This window comes from Nilaparvata lugens, chromosome 14 (assembly GCF_014356525.2).
Source record: "Nilaparvata lugens isolate BPH chromosome 14, ASM1435652v1, whole genome shotgun sequence".
NCBI classification, from domain to species: domain Eukaryota; kingdom Metazoa; phylum Arthropoda; class Insecta; order Hemiptera; family Delphacidae; genus Nilaparvata; species Nilaparvata lugens.
This window is the reverse complement of record NC_052517.1, coordinates 12145685-12162806: the sequence shown is the minus strand read 5'-3', so window position 1 is coordinate 12162806 and position 17122 is coordinate 12145685. Positions and strand designations below refer to the sequence as shown.

At 32.4% G+C, this 17122-nt stretch overlaps 1 protein-coding gene across 1 annotated transcript in view; it reads left to right on the top strand.

The window, feature by feature from the left end:
- The window catches only part of LOC111045521, a 138955-nt gene that overhangs the window by 109089 nt on the left and 12744 nt on the right, over positions 1 to 17122 (top strand). Inside the window, exons 10-12 of the mRNA XM_039441172.1 lie at positions 899 to 1130; positions 13330 to 13423; positions 14438 to 14596. Of these exons, the coding sequence (XP_039297106.1) occupies positions 899 to 1130; positions 13330 to 13423; positions 14438 to 14596 (485 nt within the window). The remainder of the gene's footprint in view (positions 1 to 898; positions 1131 to 13329; positions 13424 to 14437; positions 14597 to 17122) is intronic.

Below are 17122 nucleotides of genomic sequence, written 5' to 3'. Positions count from 1 at the left end.
ACACAAAGTTTCGACTGAATTTCAGCTACAATAATCATGTAAGAAATTGCTTCAACTGCTGCTTCTGAGCGTCTTCCCTTACAAATTTTACCCGAAGAGTTAATTAACATAAGCAAGCAATGCTAATCCAAGTTATTTTTTTTCTCTTCTACCATCTAATCCAAGTAATCAATGTTGAAGCATAAATTTCTCTGAAGGCGTGATTCAAGTCCTTCTAATTTTTCATGTTATTCAATATGAACTATTCACATAAAATATAAAAAAATAACTATTGAGTGAACGATATCTTACTGAAGACTGGAGATCATAACTATGTGGGGGAAGAAGTTCTGAAAGTGAATGGGAACATTTACTTTGGTCAGTTTCAATCCAAAACTGCCTTTATAGAAAGTGGGAGGAACTAGTAGAATTATTGGCAACATCAGTGTAATCCGAAGACAATGCAAATACCTGCATCTATTGTATTGGTCAACCCTCCTATTTCCTTACGCCTAAGGCATGGTGTGTATGTAATCACCTCGAATAGCTGAAGTTTGAGTGCAATTTTCTCAAAAACGGCTCGAAAGATTTTGGTCAAATTTATACCTAGAATTGTCATTAATAAGCTCTATCAACTACTGCAAGTCCCATATCTGTGAAAATATCTGGAGCTCTGTCCCATCTATGCAAAGTTTGATTTTAGATTCTCAATTATCAGGCTTCAGATACAATCTAAACAAAAACTTTCAAGTGAAAAAGATAGAGCATGAAAATCTCTCAATTAATGTTGGGTAACATTTCCACCTAAGATTGAAAATAAGCTCGAAATTCGATGCTTATTCATTGGCACCATGAGTGAGTCTTAATGTAATGAATAATGTTGATGTATCCTAATCCTGCATGATGTTTCATTCCACAGTTCTTGAGAATAACAACAAAGGGTGATGTCATAGTTAAATCTGATGCACATGCACTCAATGCAATCCAGTTCACACCTGTGGATGATGTAAGCCTCAAGCTACTGGAAAGTACCGGTTCTAGTCAAAATTCAAAATATAAAATCACATATGAAGGAGTGAGATATTATAGGCATGAGGAAATAGCCTCAGAAGGGGATAAACATGTTTCCAAAATCATCAATTTTGATTTTGGTAAGCAGAAATATTTGAATTTTTCTCATAAGAGTCTCTTCTTTTACTTCATCTATGAGTGTCTGTGATTTATTCATTCGTATGTGAACTGTTTGGATGCTGGATACTGATTGAAACAAGCTATAGTGAGATTCACATTATAAAGTTAGCATGTGATGAACATTGTTTTGCTATCCTTGTCTCTCATTGAAGAAAGCAGATATCTTAAACCTTGCCAGCTCCACACCATAACCAGATTTCTTCTAGACCATGTGGGAATATAATTGATTACAAAAATATTCAATTCCAATCATGGAAATCCATTTTTGATTTACTGTAAGATATTTTCTTCAACAAACAGAATGAAATTGAGTAACATTTTTTTTTGTAGAATATTTCCGAAGCTTCAAAATGACATCTAGTTGGAGGCTGTTAGTCCATATTTTACAGCTGGAGCGTCATTGAAAAAAGAATAAAAAGTACTGTTTGCAGCGGAAAACATGCTTTTTCCACCAAATGCCAATCCCAACAATTGGAAAACCGTGTAACTCATGACGCCTTGAATGTACAGACTTGGGAAAGGTATCAATCTCTTCATAATGATATGTAGTAAGATATTATCCATGATGGCAATCACAAACATGTTTGTCATCATAAAAAAACAAGATGGCGGCAAAAATATGTCGATTTCCAAGAAATCGTCTGTAATACTAAAATTGTTGAAGATATCGGATCAAATCAGCCATCTGAAGCTCCAAAATGATCATACTACAATATCCGAAAGATTTATTCAATTCTATCAACTTTTAATATGGTGAATATAACTTCAAACTCTTGAAATACGATTTTTGGCCGCCATCTTGGATTTTTCAATGATGACAGACATTTTTGAGATTGCCATCATAGATAATCAATTTCCACACTTCTTTATGAAGAGATTGCTACCATTTTCAGGTTTATAGGCCTACCTACAATGGTTCATAAGTTACTTGTTTTTCTGATAGTTCAGGTTTGACATAATGGTAAAAAAAGAGTGTTTTCCAATGCAAACAGTATAGTTTTTTCTCTTTTTCCAATGATGCTCCAGCCGCAGAAGGTGGACTTACAGCCTTCAACTAGATGTCATTTTGAAGCTTTCATAATATTCTACAACACTGTGCCAATGATATTGGTGTTTGCTCACTGAATACATTTACATGGTGAAAATAAAATGTTGTCCTCATGAAAACCAATATCAAGAGTTTGAAGTTATAATCATCATAGTAAAATTTGATGGAATTGAATAAATCTTCTGGATATTATATTATGATAATTTTGGAGCTTCTAGATGGCTGAATTGATCCGATATCCTCGACAATTTTCGAATTTCAGACAATTTCTTGAAAATCGACATATTTTTGCCGCCATCTTGTTTTTTCTTCATGACAAACATTTCTGTGATTGTCATCATGGATAATATCTTTCTACACATGATTATAAAGAGATTGATACCATTACCAAGTCTGTACCTTCAAGGCGTCATGAGATACACGGTTTTCTAATTGTTGGGATTGGCATTTGGTGGAAAAAGCATGTTTTCCGCTGCGAACAGTACTTGTTATCATTTTTCCGTTGACGCTCCAGCCGTGAAATATGGACTTACAGCCTCCAACTAGATGTCATTTTGAAGCTTTTGAAATATTCTGAAAAAAAATGTACTCAATGACCACGGAATGCCTTATTCATGACCTTTGCGCCCGAACTCATAAAAGAAATCCAGATCCACTCTAAGATGGAGCAATCCTTTTGAAAATGCATAAATGCAATTACATACAATATTTTAAAGCAGAGCTTGTGCCAGAAAACTACCATGGATTCTATGAAAATCTAACTAGAGTAGATGGTAGGCCTATGTCTAATAATGTAGACAACTCAGCATCGGAATATGATGAATGATGGGTCTATCCTATTGTAACCGCCCTTCATGGGGGTTGAAGATATCTTATTATTACTTCAAGAAAGTCCTGGAAACTGGATAGACAACAACATTGACTGTGGGTAGATGACACAAGCTGATAAGTCATGATTTGTGAACTTTTCAGGAGAGCTATTTGAAAGTTTAGCATAGCTGCAAAAATTATGTGTCATATTTTTTCTTACTCATTTTACACTAATATAATCAGCTGATCTTTGACTATTGAAATACAAAATTTATTTAAATTAACTTTTGAGAATTTTTGCAAGTGATGTTAGAGTTATCATGTTTTGCCATCTGCCAAATGTTTAAAATTACAACAAATTGTTTCAAATTGTAACAGTATAGGAAATATCTTAAAAAACGATTATTTGGAAATTTGAATATATTTTTTAACAATTGATTGATATTATTTACATGTATTGATCGAGTTAACCAAACTTAACTGTTTGCGAAGTTGTATGGGTTATGTAGTTCTCAATACAAGTTATTGATTTTCAGATTCTATAATAGCCCACCGGTACATACACTTATCAAATTTTGCCATCTTTTTATAATTGGATTATAATACAAACCAGTAGAAGAGTGTTGAGATATATGTACTTATCAATATTTGTCAACTTGGGGTTTGGAAGAGAATGCTCTATCAGGCTTGAGCAGGGCCCATATCTATTTAGTTATACCATCTTATAGATCTAATTTTTCTGAACACAACCATATGCATAACTTAATATGGTCAAAAATGTGACTTATCAACTTTGTGTCATCTACCCACAGGTATTGCCTAGGGAATTTCCAATTTATTATACCAATTACTTGGAATTTGAAGAACGAAATATGCAGTACATTTTATCAAAATATTATTCCTACAGAAACTACCTGAAAATAAGATTCTGCTAACTATAAATTTTACTACAAAAAGAATTTCACTGATTAGGGTCTCCGTCTGGTGGAAATGTTTTATTAGGAGCTAGAAATGTTGGCACTCACCCACTGCTATCACTTCCACTGGTAATCCCATGACACAGGACACTCACGTGTCTCATGATGCCGGAAAACTAACTCAGCTTTTTGCAATTTAACTTTTGATTTGCTCCGTATCTCGGCTGTTCAAGGACTGAAGGTTCTGCTTCCGGAGAACTTGCCCCTCTCCACATCAGTGTGCCAGAAGGCCTAACTGCTGCTAGTGGAAGAGTCAGTTCTCACGAGATTCGGCAAGCGGGTACTTGCCAGGTCTGCAGTATTCCTCTGTGAAAATCTCTACAGGCTACCAAAAATTCGCCATGTCCTTGCCTCGTGGAGTCACCTCATTCGTGAGAACTAGCAAATATCCCTGAATTTGCTGGTTCTCAGAGTTGATTAGACATATATGTTAGCAGAATCTTATTATCGCTGCAATAATACCACTTACTCACATAATTATATTTTCTCACTATAGTCCAACTATGAAAATTGTTTTTTTAATATGGGAGTCTTTTCTCCTGAAAAGTCTTAAATCTAAAACACACAAAAAATCATCAATAAAATTAAGCACTCAAATCCTACCCATGTCACACTATGATTTATTATGGTTATTGTCTATTTCTCTTGTATATAGAAGTTTTAAATGTTCGAATCATGTGTGTTAATCTTTCAAAATCCTGCCGAAAAGTATGATGAGTTTGAAAACCAGATATCTCTAACAACTTTGAAGCCCCCCTGTTGATTAATTGAGAGTTCAAAAAAGGTTATAGTGATAGAAAATGAACTACAATATTGTCAAGATAAAGAAAATAAAAATCTCAGTACCCTTTTTTTTGAAAAATTTCATCACAACATGTTTCAGACATTTATGCCATTTTCAAGTGATATTAAGTAAATAAATAAATACTACTGGAAGATTCTTATTTTGATCATATGTTAGTGTATTCATATGTCTTTTTCAACTAGAACTGTAAATTTTGGGTTTAAATTTGCATGATTCTATCAAAAATGGAGTTATTGGTGTCTAATTGGATCAAGATTATCATTTTATTTCTGTTTATTTTTGCTGCTTTGTAAATATGAAATTTTTCTTTGACATTCAGTTTTCAACTTTTATTACCATAATTAAGTATTTTCATATTGGAATTTATATCTGTGAAATTGTGGCCTGAATCTATCAAGTGTTCAGCAAATGCTGACTCTTGTGAATAATCTTCAGATTTTAGTGCTTGGATAATTATGATCTTGAAACCTGATATGGAAATTTCTACCCGTTTCTCCAATATAGAATTTGTTGCAATCACTACATTCAAGTTCATAGATTCAAAATTTTTCAAACATATCTTGCTGTACATTTAAATTCGATTTCTTTTTCATTAGTTCGAATGCATTATTTGTTGTACTATAACCTAGAATGAGTTTATTTCTTGTGAAGGTTTTTCTTATAGCTTTATTAATTATTGTGTTATATGGAACACAAATATATTCTTCATCTCCTACATTTCCTTGATTATTTTGTGTTCTATCCTGTAGCCTATTAATTTTCCTTTTTGTTTGTAAATCATTCTATCAATAGTTTTGGTATTATATCCATTTGTTATTGCCATATATTTTATTATTCTCTTCTCTTTTCTGTTATTATCTTTTGACATGGGAATATTTATTAGCATGTATATCATTGAATTGAAAGTTGAAACTTTTTGTTGCCAAGGATGATTCGAATCTCTAGGATTTATACAATTTGTCAATGCTATTTTGACAACAGTATGTGTAGATCAAAATTATTTAAAATTCAATGAGAAAAATTACAAACAGAAGGAAGGTTTGGCAATGGGCTCTTCTTTATCATGTTATCTTGCTAATATATACGTGAACAATTTGGAAAAATCTAAAATAATGAATGAAAATAATCCTCTAAAGAAAAATATTATTTATTGGCACAGATATGTTGATGATATGATATGTTTGTATAATAATGAAGATAAAACACATGAAGATTTCGAATTATATTTAAATTCAATTTTACCTTCTATAAAAGTCACGATGAAAGCTCAAGAAGATGAAATAAATTTCCTTGATAAAATGATTAGTATGGAAGATAACAAACATGATTTTAGCATCTATAGAAAACCCACACATACAGATTGTATAATTCCTAGAGATTCAAAACATCCTTGGCAACAAAAAATTTCAACTTTCTATTCAATGATATACAGGCTTATAGATATTCCCATGTCGAAAGATAATTACAGAAAAGAGAGAAAAAAATAATAAAGTATATGGCAATAACAAATGGATATAATACCAAAACTATTGATAGGATGATTTACAAACAAGAAGGAAAATTGATAAAGAATAGAACTCAAAATAATCAAGGGAATGTAGGAGATGAAGAATATATTTGTGTTCCATATAACACAATATTTAATAAAGCTATAAGAGAAACCTTTACAAGAAATAAATCTATTCAAGGTTATAGGACAACGGGTAATGCATTCGAAATCAAATTCAAATGTACAGCAAGATAAGTTTGGAAAATCTGGAATCTATGAACTTAAATGTAGTGATTGCAACAAATTCTATATCGGACAAATGTGTAGAAATTTCCATATCAGGTTTCAAGAACATATCCAAGCACTAAAATCTAAAAATTATACACAAAAGTCGGCATTTTCTGAACACTTGATAGATTCAGGCCATAATTTTACAGATAAAAATTCCAATATGAAAATACTCAATTATGGTAATAAAAGTCGAAAACTGAATGTCAAAGAAGAATTTCATATTTATAAAGCAGCAAAATTAAGCAGAGATAAAATAATAAACTTAATCCAATTAGACACCAATAACCCCATTTTTGATAGAATCATGCAAATTTAAACCCAAAATTTACAGTCCTAGTTCATAAAAACATATGAATACACTAACATATGATCAAAATAAGAATCTTCCAATAGTTTTTATTTATTTACTTCATATCACTTGAAAATGGCATGGATGGGCAAAATTCTAGCCGGTGTGCTTCCCCTGTTATCTCAGTTATCATTGAAGATATTGACTCAATTTTTTTCTAATGAAAGAGGAGGAGGGAATAAAGTGTGCTAGCCTATTTTTATACGATTTAGTTCAATTCTAATATAATAAATATATGTTTCAAAACTAACCTTATTTTGAAGAGAGGACGATTCTCAATATATTATTATCTCAACTATTTTTGAAGGTATCAACTCAATTTTTGTTCTGATGAAAGAAGAAGGGAAATAGGTGTTGCTTCTATGAATTTTATTTTGAAAGACTCATCAAAACATTAAAAAAATAACAGTTTGAATTTCTGAAGTTCTGAATTTCAACAATGAAAAATGAGGTTATGTTAACCATTGATATATATAGTTAGATGACTAAGCTACCTTCAAGCGTTTGGAAGCATGATGCCTCCTTCACCATTTTCTCGTCTCAAATTTTCTCGTCACCATTGAATATCGGGCAAGAAGTCAGACGACCAGTCAGACTTATATGGGAAAACATTCGTAGACTTATATGTGAAAACATCGACTTTCATTGCGTTATATCTTTTGACATACTTGATGGATTTCAATATAATTTTTTTTCAACTCCTCATCATTTCCATTACCATATGATAAAATGATTTTTTGTCCATTGAACATTATTTTTAACTCGACCAAACATCTAATTTAGTGAGCCTACCTCACTAAAGATTTTGATCCATTCTATTAGCAAATGAATCTCATTTTTACAATATTTTCCTATTACTATGTATTTAGGATATATAAAATAAAGTTCGTTAAAGTTCGCTTATATCACCGTATATTTTATTAGAATATGGCAAATAATAATAATAGGCTAAATTAACCGTTATCACAATATTTCGTGAAACTTTTTCTTATTCATTTTGCAACTTAATTATAGGTACAAAACTATACTCTATACTTCTATATTTAATATAAGATAATAAATAACTACATATTATAAGAATGGGAAAATAAAACAATAGCAATGATGAAGAATTTATAGACAATTTCAGCAAATAATATTTTTTATAATACAAACTCAGCATACAATATTTTCATAGTTCACAAAATTTTACAATATAAGACAAATTAATGGAATGGAATATGGATACCTATATTGAATCTATGGAAATAAAATATTTATTATAATATTACCGAAACTTATATTTTATTACTTGGCAAATAATGATAATGAATCAACCTAACAACAATATTCCTTGAAACTGTTTCTCATTCATTTTGCAACAAAAATGTATTGAATATAAGAAAATAAATAAGTACTGTAGTATATGTATGAACTAGAGAAGTTCTAGTTTCACCATTATTTTTCCTTTGACAATCTGTATCGGAATCATGTATTACATGACCACCTTCCCATTTGAAAAAATGAAGTTGGATCCATATGACAAACAAAAGTTTTGAAGCGACAGGAAGTAGTTTTTTTCCTATTGAAATCAGATCCCCATTGAGCCTACTACTGTTATATCATACTTGTAAAAGATCTCAAGATCAATACAACAGTCCATGAGCGAGTTCTTAGAACCCAGGGGGTTCTAGTTTTACAAATACTTTTTTATTAAAAGATGAAAATGGAATGAATCTTATGAAATTTGTTTTTAAAACCTGAAGATGGTGAGTAACTCTGAAACTAGTTGTTATAACATTTTTGACCGAGCGAAGTGAGGTCTAAGATTCAAGTTGACGGTTTGGCATTTCTCTTAATGTTTAAATGTTTATATGTTACGCATTTATGGCGAAACGCTGTAATAGATTTTCATGAAATTTGACAGGTATGTTCCTTTTTTAATTGGGCGTCGATGTATATAGAAGAAATTTTGCATTTCAATGATAATATAAAAGGAGAAAGGAGCCTCTTTCATACGCCAATATTAGAGTAGAAATCAGAATATTGAATTATTCATCATAAATCAGCTGACAAGTGATTACACAGATGTGTGGAGAAGCCAGTTTATTGCTGTATTTCCATAAGGTCTATAGTTTCAATCAGGTACTTGTGGATGAGAATACTGCGTGAGGAGGTCTACTGTTCACAGAACTACTAGTTATTTTTAATCTATTTTATTAAACTTCAACGAAAAAAAACTAAGTGGAACTTAACAGCACATTATTTTTCTCATAACTAATAAAATTATACAATACTTATTGGTTTCTGATCAATACTAATTTATTAAACAAATGTCATTTAGATACAGAGTCGCATGAAAAGAAATATATTACGCTCTTTTTCTACACAGCAAATACAAATACCCGACTACTTGCCCAAAATTTCTGGTAGCGACACTAGCGCAGTGGCATCATAGCAGACTTTGCTCTTATTAATCTTATTCTCTAATAGTCTTATTCTCTAATAGTCTTATTCTCTAATACTCTTAAATATATCAATGATGTTAACAATGAAGAATGAACTGTGAACCAATAATGAAGCCAATAGCACACCCGACTCACATATGGCCGAATTAAAGATTTCAAAATAAGCAATTGCTCGAATGAATGTTTGCATCAATTATTCAACTTCTTCGAAAGTGATTGAAGAGTACCAGTAACTGCAGGCAAGCATGGAAAATGGAATACAATATAATTGATTCATCAATGGATTGAATAGAAATTAGATATTATTCTGGGGAGTTTTCAGTAAATTAACATTAGAGTTTCTAAAGCTGACCCTGAAACAGAACAGATATTGGTAATTTTTCATAATATATGTGACTAACAATAATTCTATCTCACGATATAGTATTGCACAATTGTATCTCAACTATTTATGAAGATATCGATCAATTTTTTTCTAAATTGAAGAGGAAGAAAAAATAGGTGTCAGTTATATAAATTTCATCCAAAAATACTAATTCAAACTTTGAAAAAACAATTATGTTCTGGTCAATTTATGTCAGGTTCAAGTCATTTACATGTATAGTAATTAAGATGATCAAATAGAATAGTTGAACATTGAGATAGGATTCAAGAGTTGATCTAAAGAGATTTTCCAAAAATAGAGACTCTTGGAGTATGGGAAGAGCTTTAAAGTTAAGAACTAGGAGTTGAAGAAGTGGTAAACAATGTACAAATCTTTACTTTTGATCACATTTTCTTATGACAATGATGAATTTCAATTGAATGAACTCTTGAATCAAGTCAAATAATTACTAACCTGAACAAGTCCGACCAAAGCTTACTGAGCCTGGGCCAAGACCAAATCTCTCCTAAACTAAGCTTTTTCTAATCTGAGATTTTCCCAACCTAAGCTTTTCCTAACCTTAGCTTCACCTAACTTGAGTTTTCCCCAACCTAAAAGCTTTTCCTAACCTAAGCTTTCACTAACCAAAGCTTTTCCTAACATAAGCATTACCTAACCTTAGCTTCTCCTAACCTCAGCTCCTTCTAACCCAAGCTTTCACTAACCTTAACTTTTTCCTAACCTAAGCTTATCCTAACCTAAGCTTTTCCCAACCTTTGCTTCTCCTATCCCAAGTTTCTCCTAGCTCAAAGCTTTTCCTAACCTAAGCTTTTCTCAACCTAAGCATCCCTAACCTTAGCTTCTCCTAACCTAAGCTATCCTAACCAAAGCTTCACCCGACCTAAGCTTTTTCCTTACCCAAGCTTTTCTCAACCTAAGCTTTTCCTCACCAAAGCTTTTCTCAAACTTATCTTTCCCTAATTTGGGCTTTCCCTTACTTTACATTCTCCTAACCTCAGCTTTTCATAACCTATTTTTTTCCCAACCTGAGCTTTCCCTAGCTTGTGCTTCCCTTAACCCAAGCATTTCCTAATCATAGCTTTCCCTAACTAAAGCTCTTCCCAACCTTAGCTTTCACGAACCAAATCTTTCCCCAACCAAAAGCTTCTCCCAACCTAAGTTTCCTCTAACCTAATCTTTTCATAACCTAAGTTTCTCCTAATCCAAGCTTCTCCTAACCCAAGTTTCTCCTAACTCATAGCTTCTCCCAACCAAAGCTTCCTAGCCTAAGCTTTACCTAACCTTAGCTCCGCCCAACCTAAGCTTCCCCCAATTTCAACTTTTACTAATCAAAGCTTTCCCTCACCTATGCTTTTCCCAACCTAAGCTTTTCCTAACCCAAGCTTTTCCTAACCTTAGCTTCTCCTAACCTAAGTTTCTCCTGACTCAAAGCTTTTCCTCACCTAAGCTTCCACTAACCAAAGCTTTCCCCAACCAAAGCTTTTTCTAACCTAAGCTTTCCCAAAACCTAAGCTTTACACAACCTTAGATTCTTCCAACCTTCGCTTCTCCTAACCCAAGCTTTCCTAACCAAAGCTTTTCCCAACCTAAGCTTATTCCCAAACCAAGCTTCTCTCAACCTAAACTTTTCCTAACCTAAGCTTTTCCTAACCAAAGCTTTTTCTAACCTTAGCTTTCTCTAACCTGAGCTCTTCCTAACCTTATCTTTTCCTTACATGGGCTTTCCCTAACCTTGGATTTTCCTAACCTTAGCTCTTCCTAACCTATTCTTTTCCCAACCCAAGCTTTCCCCAACTTGTGCTTTTCTCAACCTAAGCATTCCCCAATCGAAGCTTTTCCTAACCACATCTTCTCCTAACCTAAGATTTTCACAACCTAACCATTTCTAAGCTAAGACTTCCTAACCAAATCCTTTCTATGCAAAATCTTTCAAACCCAACCTCCCCTAACCAAAGCTCTCCCAACCTAACCTTTTTCAACCCAAACCTTTGTAACATGATTTCTTCATTATCCCCAACCTAAAAAAGCCCAACTCAAACTAACAAATAATGCAGTCCAGCCCAACCATTGAGCTCCCCTCTAAGCAAGCATTGTCCAACCTAATATAACAAAGCCTTGCCAGATAAAGACTGAGCAACCCTCAGACTTGCTCAGTCTTCATCACTCAAGGTTTGATAGTCACATCAAATTTTGGTAAGTAGGGTTCCATCAATAGCATTAGGTACAGGAGAAAATGTGGTCAGCAGTAATGGTTAGCTCCATTTGAAAATATTCTCAGCATTTTTCAGGCAAAAACCAGCACATTTTTGATATTTTCCAGATTTCCTATCAACTTCATCAATAGCATTGAATACAGGAGAAAATGTGGTCAGCAGTAATGGTTAGCTATTTAATGGAATTAGAATATTTTTTTTACGAATTTGATATTTTTGAATTCTAATTCAAAATGATTTCTTTTCCATAATTGGAATTTTTTTTTTTAAATTCAAGATAGTGAAAATTATAACTGGAACCGTTTTAAGTGTAAGTTAGCCTGTGGTACTTTTCTGTAAGTTGTATAATTCTGAGTGATTGAATAAATAAATAAATAAACTCTAATTATAAATACCTAAATGAGACTTCACAAATTCAGTACCCATTGAGGTTACCAATTTTTTTCAAAAAAAGTATTCCTATTATGAGAAAAATGTTGATTCAAATATATCAAATTGAAGTTCGTAAAACAATAACAATAAAAAAAACAATAACAATAAAAAACAATAAAATGAATATTGAACTCTTGAATCAATAATCGAACAAGTTGAAATTGGAATCTTTCTTATTGAGCAATTTCAATAACCGATGACAACTCTATTTAGCATGCTTCAAATTTGTGACCTTTAGAGAATAGAGCAGCAACTCTACAACTCTACAACTCTATGGTGCTTGTAAAAACATGATAGGATTATAGGTTAGACAAAATTAAATATTTGCTATTAATATTAATAATATTAAATTTCATCGATAAGAATTGTTATTCAGTTACCGACACATATTTTTTCTTCTTCCATTTAAAAAATTGAGTCTCATATCTTCAATAATAGTTGATACAAATAATTATAATTATTTAGAATAGTCCTTTCTTGAAAATAAGGTTAGTTTTGAAACAGTTACCGTATTTCTAATATTAAAATTGAATCAAGTGGTATGAAAATATGCTTGCGTGCTTTATTTTGTCTTCCTCTTCCATTTGAAGAAAAAAATTGAATGGATATCTTCAATAATAACTGAGATAACAGGGGTAGCTCACCGGCTAGAGCTTAGCCTATTTATTTTACAAGTAGCCCCATACAGAAAAGAGATATACAATATGGTAGATTTTGTAATACAAGAATGTAAAGTTACATTTTTTTGGAATTTCTTGTGATAAGCAGTTTTTCTTCTATTCCCAATAATTTAGTCTGTGGCACTTGTCTGGTTTTCAAACTCAGGCCTTCAATTTGGGGTATTATAGTCTAAGATTTGACTTGACAATAAACTGTGTGTTCTATTCTACTGGAATTGGAATTGAATTTACAGGTGGATACTTGATACTTGAAACAACACCATCTCCAAATCTTAATTGGAGAAGTGGGACCATGAATATCAGGAATGCACTTTCCACATCGAAAGAGTAAGATAACCAGTAATAATAAATGAAAATATAGTAGAGGCAACAATATAACAATATTATAAAAAATGTAGATATAATTATTATTCATAAAAAACGTACAGTACTGAGCATAAAAACCCTACTGATTTACTGGCTAATCTGACCATACCTTCAAATCAATAATCCTTTTTTCTTCTTCTTCTTATCCTCCTTGCTTCATCCTCCTGTTCCTCTTCATATGAAGCTTCTTCGTTGATGTTGGTAAATATGATGAAAGAAGAAGAAGAGGGAAAAATGATTAGGATAATATGAGGCATTCGTTTTTGCTCTAGGGACTAGAAGTGAATTTTTCCAGGATGGTAGTGAAAGTATTCCCATTCGAATAACTTGGGAAGCATCTCTATTTTGCAAGCTTACATTGGAGTTAAACACTTTAGTATGAAGGTTTAACATATTCATGAATATTTCATATTATTCAAAATACCAGCCCACAAAATCTTTTTATCAGCTAATCAAATTGATAATTCATATGTTGTTATTATCATTAGTGTTTGCGATAGGTTTTGTCAGACCTGGCAATGTAAGATGTGATGAATAAATATCAAAGATATCATCTGTCATCCCTTTGGACACCAGACTAGATAATGACCTATCCTGGATAAGTACTTGATATACCCTCACTACAATATAGAATGTGACCCCATAAGTCTTGGTCTCTTAAAGACAAGTCAATTTTATTATTCTCATGAAGAATGTTCTGTAATCTGTTTATTATTTCTCACTCCTATTAAAAGAGCAGTAAGTCAACTACTTGACTATGTTCTCATTTACAAGACCCTTAATCCACTAGGATTGAGACTACATTATTGACCACATCAAATTCGGCAGACCTCAGGGTCTTGCACGACTTCCAAGCAGCTGAGCCGTCTCCAACAGAATCAATTGTTAACAGGAGAGGGGTGTACAACAGAGCTGTACATCCACTCAAGATGATACAAATAACTGTTATCTAATAGATTATGTTCTTTTAAATAGCCCCCCAGTGTACTATTCTGATGGCGATAGAGTGAGAGAGTATAGCTTCCATTTGCCTGGAGATCAGTCATCCGAAATGTGGAAAGAAAAAAAGATGATGAGAATTGGTGAGAGCTACAGAGTAAAGGAGAAAATAAGACTGAATTCGGGAGCATTGGAGTAAGTAATCAGAAAGTGGAATATACTCCCAAATCAATGCTACCATACTAGATTATGAAAATTATATTATTTTATCTCACATTATCATTTTCATTTGTCTTCTCCAACAGGGGAGCCTTGAGACGAAAAATAAGTATTATTTTTGAATATGAAATAAAAATGGAATAACAGTTAAATTTTTATATAAATATTTTATTATATATATATATATATATATATATATATATATATATATATATATATATATATATATTCAAGTGTCCCCACACAGGGTAGCCTATAGGGAACACATATTAGAAATTAGGAAACAATATTGTATTTGATTTTTGGAATGCATTTGATTGTTTAATTTTTTATTTTTTTTTTTTTTTTGAATAAAGAATTTTGAATTATATAGCAGGCATGAAATGCATGAACATGATACTCAAAGGTTCAAAGGAGAGGATCCAATGGATGACAAATTATTTTTAAATCCATATATATTTTATAAAAAACGGAATGATACTGACTCATTCACTCACTCACTCACTGATTCAATAAAAATCAGGAAAAATAAATGAAGATCTACTGAACCAAAAACATTTAAGTTTGTCATGTTGTATGCATGAATGTATGTTCAGTTGGCCTGTTAGAGGCACACTGAGAAAAAAATGTCCAAAATCGTTTCTCCAGCATTTTTCCAGCTTTTTCAAGAACTAATTGACAGAATATGTTCAGAAAATCAGCTTTAGTCTGGAAATTTGCCTTGAATGGACTTTGTAATTATGCAGGAGATATACATCAGAAAAGGTGGTTTTCAATTCCAGTTTATAGTTTAGTGTGCCTGAGAAACTGTAGGAGTTTTGGTTTATTAGTTTCAATAGAAAGGGTGGAGAAAAATGGAGGTAATTGAAAATAATTGATGAATAGAATAGAATAGTGATTTATGGACAAAAATTGAATGCAAGCATAAATTATCAAACAGTATCACAAGTGATTACTCTGTTGTATATCCATACTTTTTCACTGTTAAAATTAAACTTGAATTTTAAAAAACACTTTTGAAGTGAAAATGCACTTACTTTTGTAGTGACGATCGTTTCGACCTGTTGTTGGTCATCATCAGACTGTCGATGACTGCCGAACAACAGGTCGAGACGATCGTCACTACAAAAGTAAGTGTATTTTCACTTCAAAAGTGTTTTTTAAAATTCAAGTTTAATATCACAAGCTTGGCTTTTAAGCCGTCAGCTAAAGAAGGAGTTTCATGAGGAGTTTTATACAGTAATATTGTAATATTTCAGCATTGTATTCGCTTAACCTAACAATAGATGTAACTTGAAATTCAGTAACTTGGACTATTTCGACAATGAAACTTAATGATTGGAAATATTAACAATGAAAGTGGAGTAAATAGGCATACAACAAAGATTTGATAAAAATGGCTGAAACTTGAACTCTTGAACTATCAGTATATCAAATAAAAATTTATACCCCACAACTTTTTCTCAACTTATTTAGGCTACATCTAATGAAAATAAATTGTAACTTAATGATTAAAGTTATTTATCAAAAAACATCGGTATTTCCACGCATCTGTACAGTATAAGGCTAGCTACATACACATCGATTTTGGTCGTTCGATAAAAGGTCGTTCGAAATTTTATCGTACGACCAAAACTTGAAGTAGATTTCAGACACATCGATTCTATAACGATTTTGATCGTCATCGTGCATTTTTAATGATCCGCATCAGCTGTTTGCCATATTTTTGCTATGTGGTGGTGAAGCCGATTGAAATCTGGACGTTCAAACAAAATCAGCTTTCCAAACACATCGATTTCGGTCGTTTCGAAATCGAACGTTCAGTTTCCTATAGTGACGCAATGGAATGAATGGGTGATTACAAACACGTCGATCAACGATTTTTATCGTACGGACGTCGTGTAGCAGCCGTCTCTAGCCTTGACTGTGTCTGTGGCTGTGTAGTGGTCGTGAATACAGTGGCGCATATGATCAAAGCGGCAACTTCATACACATCGAATTTCATTCATGCGTCCATCTCCCACGTTTTGCGTTTCGCCATCATAAGAGAAGGAATTCTCTAATGTCTCAAAGAAAGACTTCACAACTTTGATAGTTCATAAAAAGTTATTCAAAAAAGATATAGAACTGATTTGAACTGTCCTTCGAATCTTTCTTTAACACCTGGTCCTATCGGTTTCTTTTTCCATCCCTTTCCTTATTTTTCTTCATCAATCCCATCCTCTCATATCTACCATCTTCTACTTTACCTGATACCTTTCTCACCTTCTCAAGAATTTAAGGTTTTCCCAGTACATGGATATCTATGGTTGGAAAACCCCTTCAATCCTCCACCCTTCTTTGCACCACATTCTTTTTATTTTGTTTCAATGTGTTGTTTCTGTTTTGCATGTATTATTTTTGTTAATCTCTGTATCAAACTTGTATGTGTGTGCGAAAATGAATTGAATTGTTTACAGTATTGTTGTGAAGGAAAAACACTTCAAATTTCCATTTTTAACA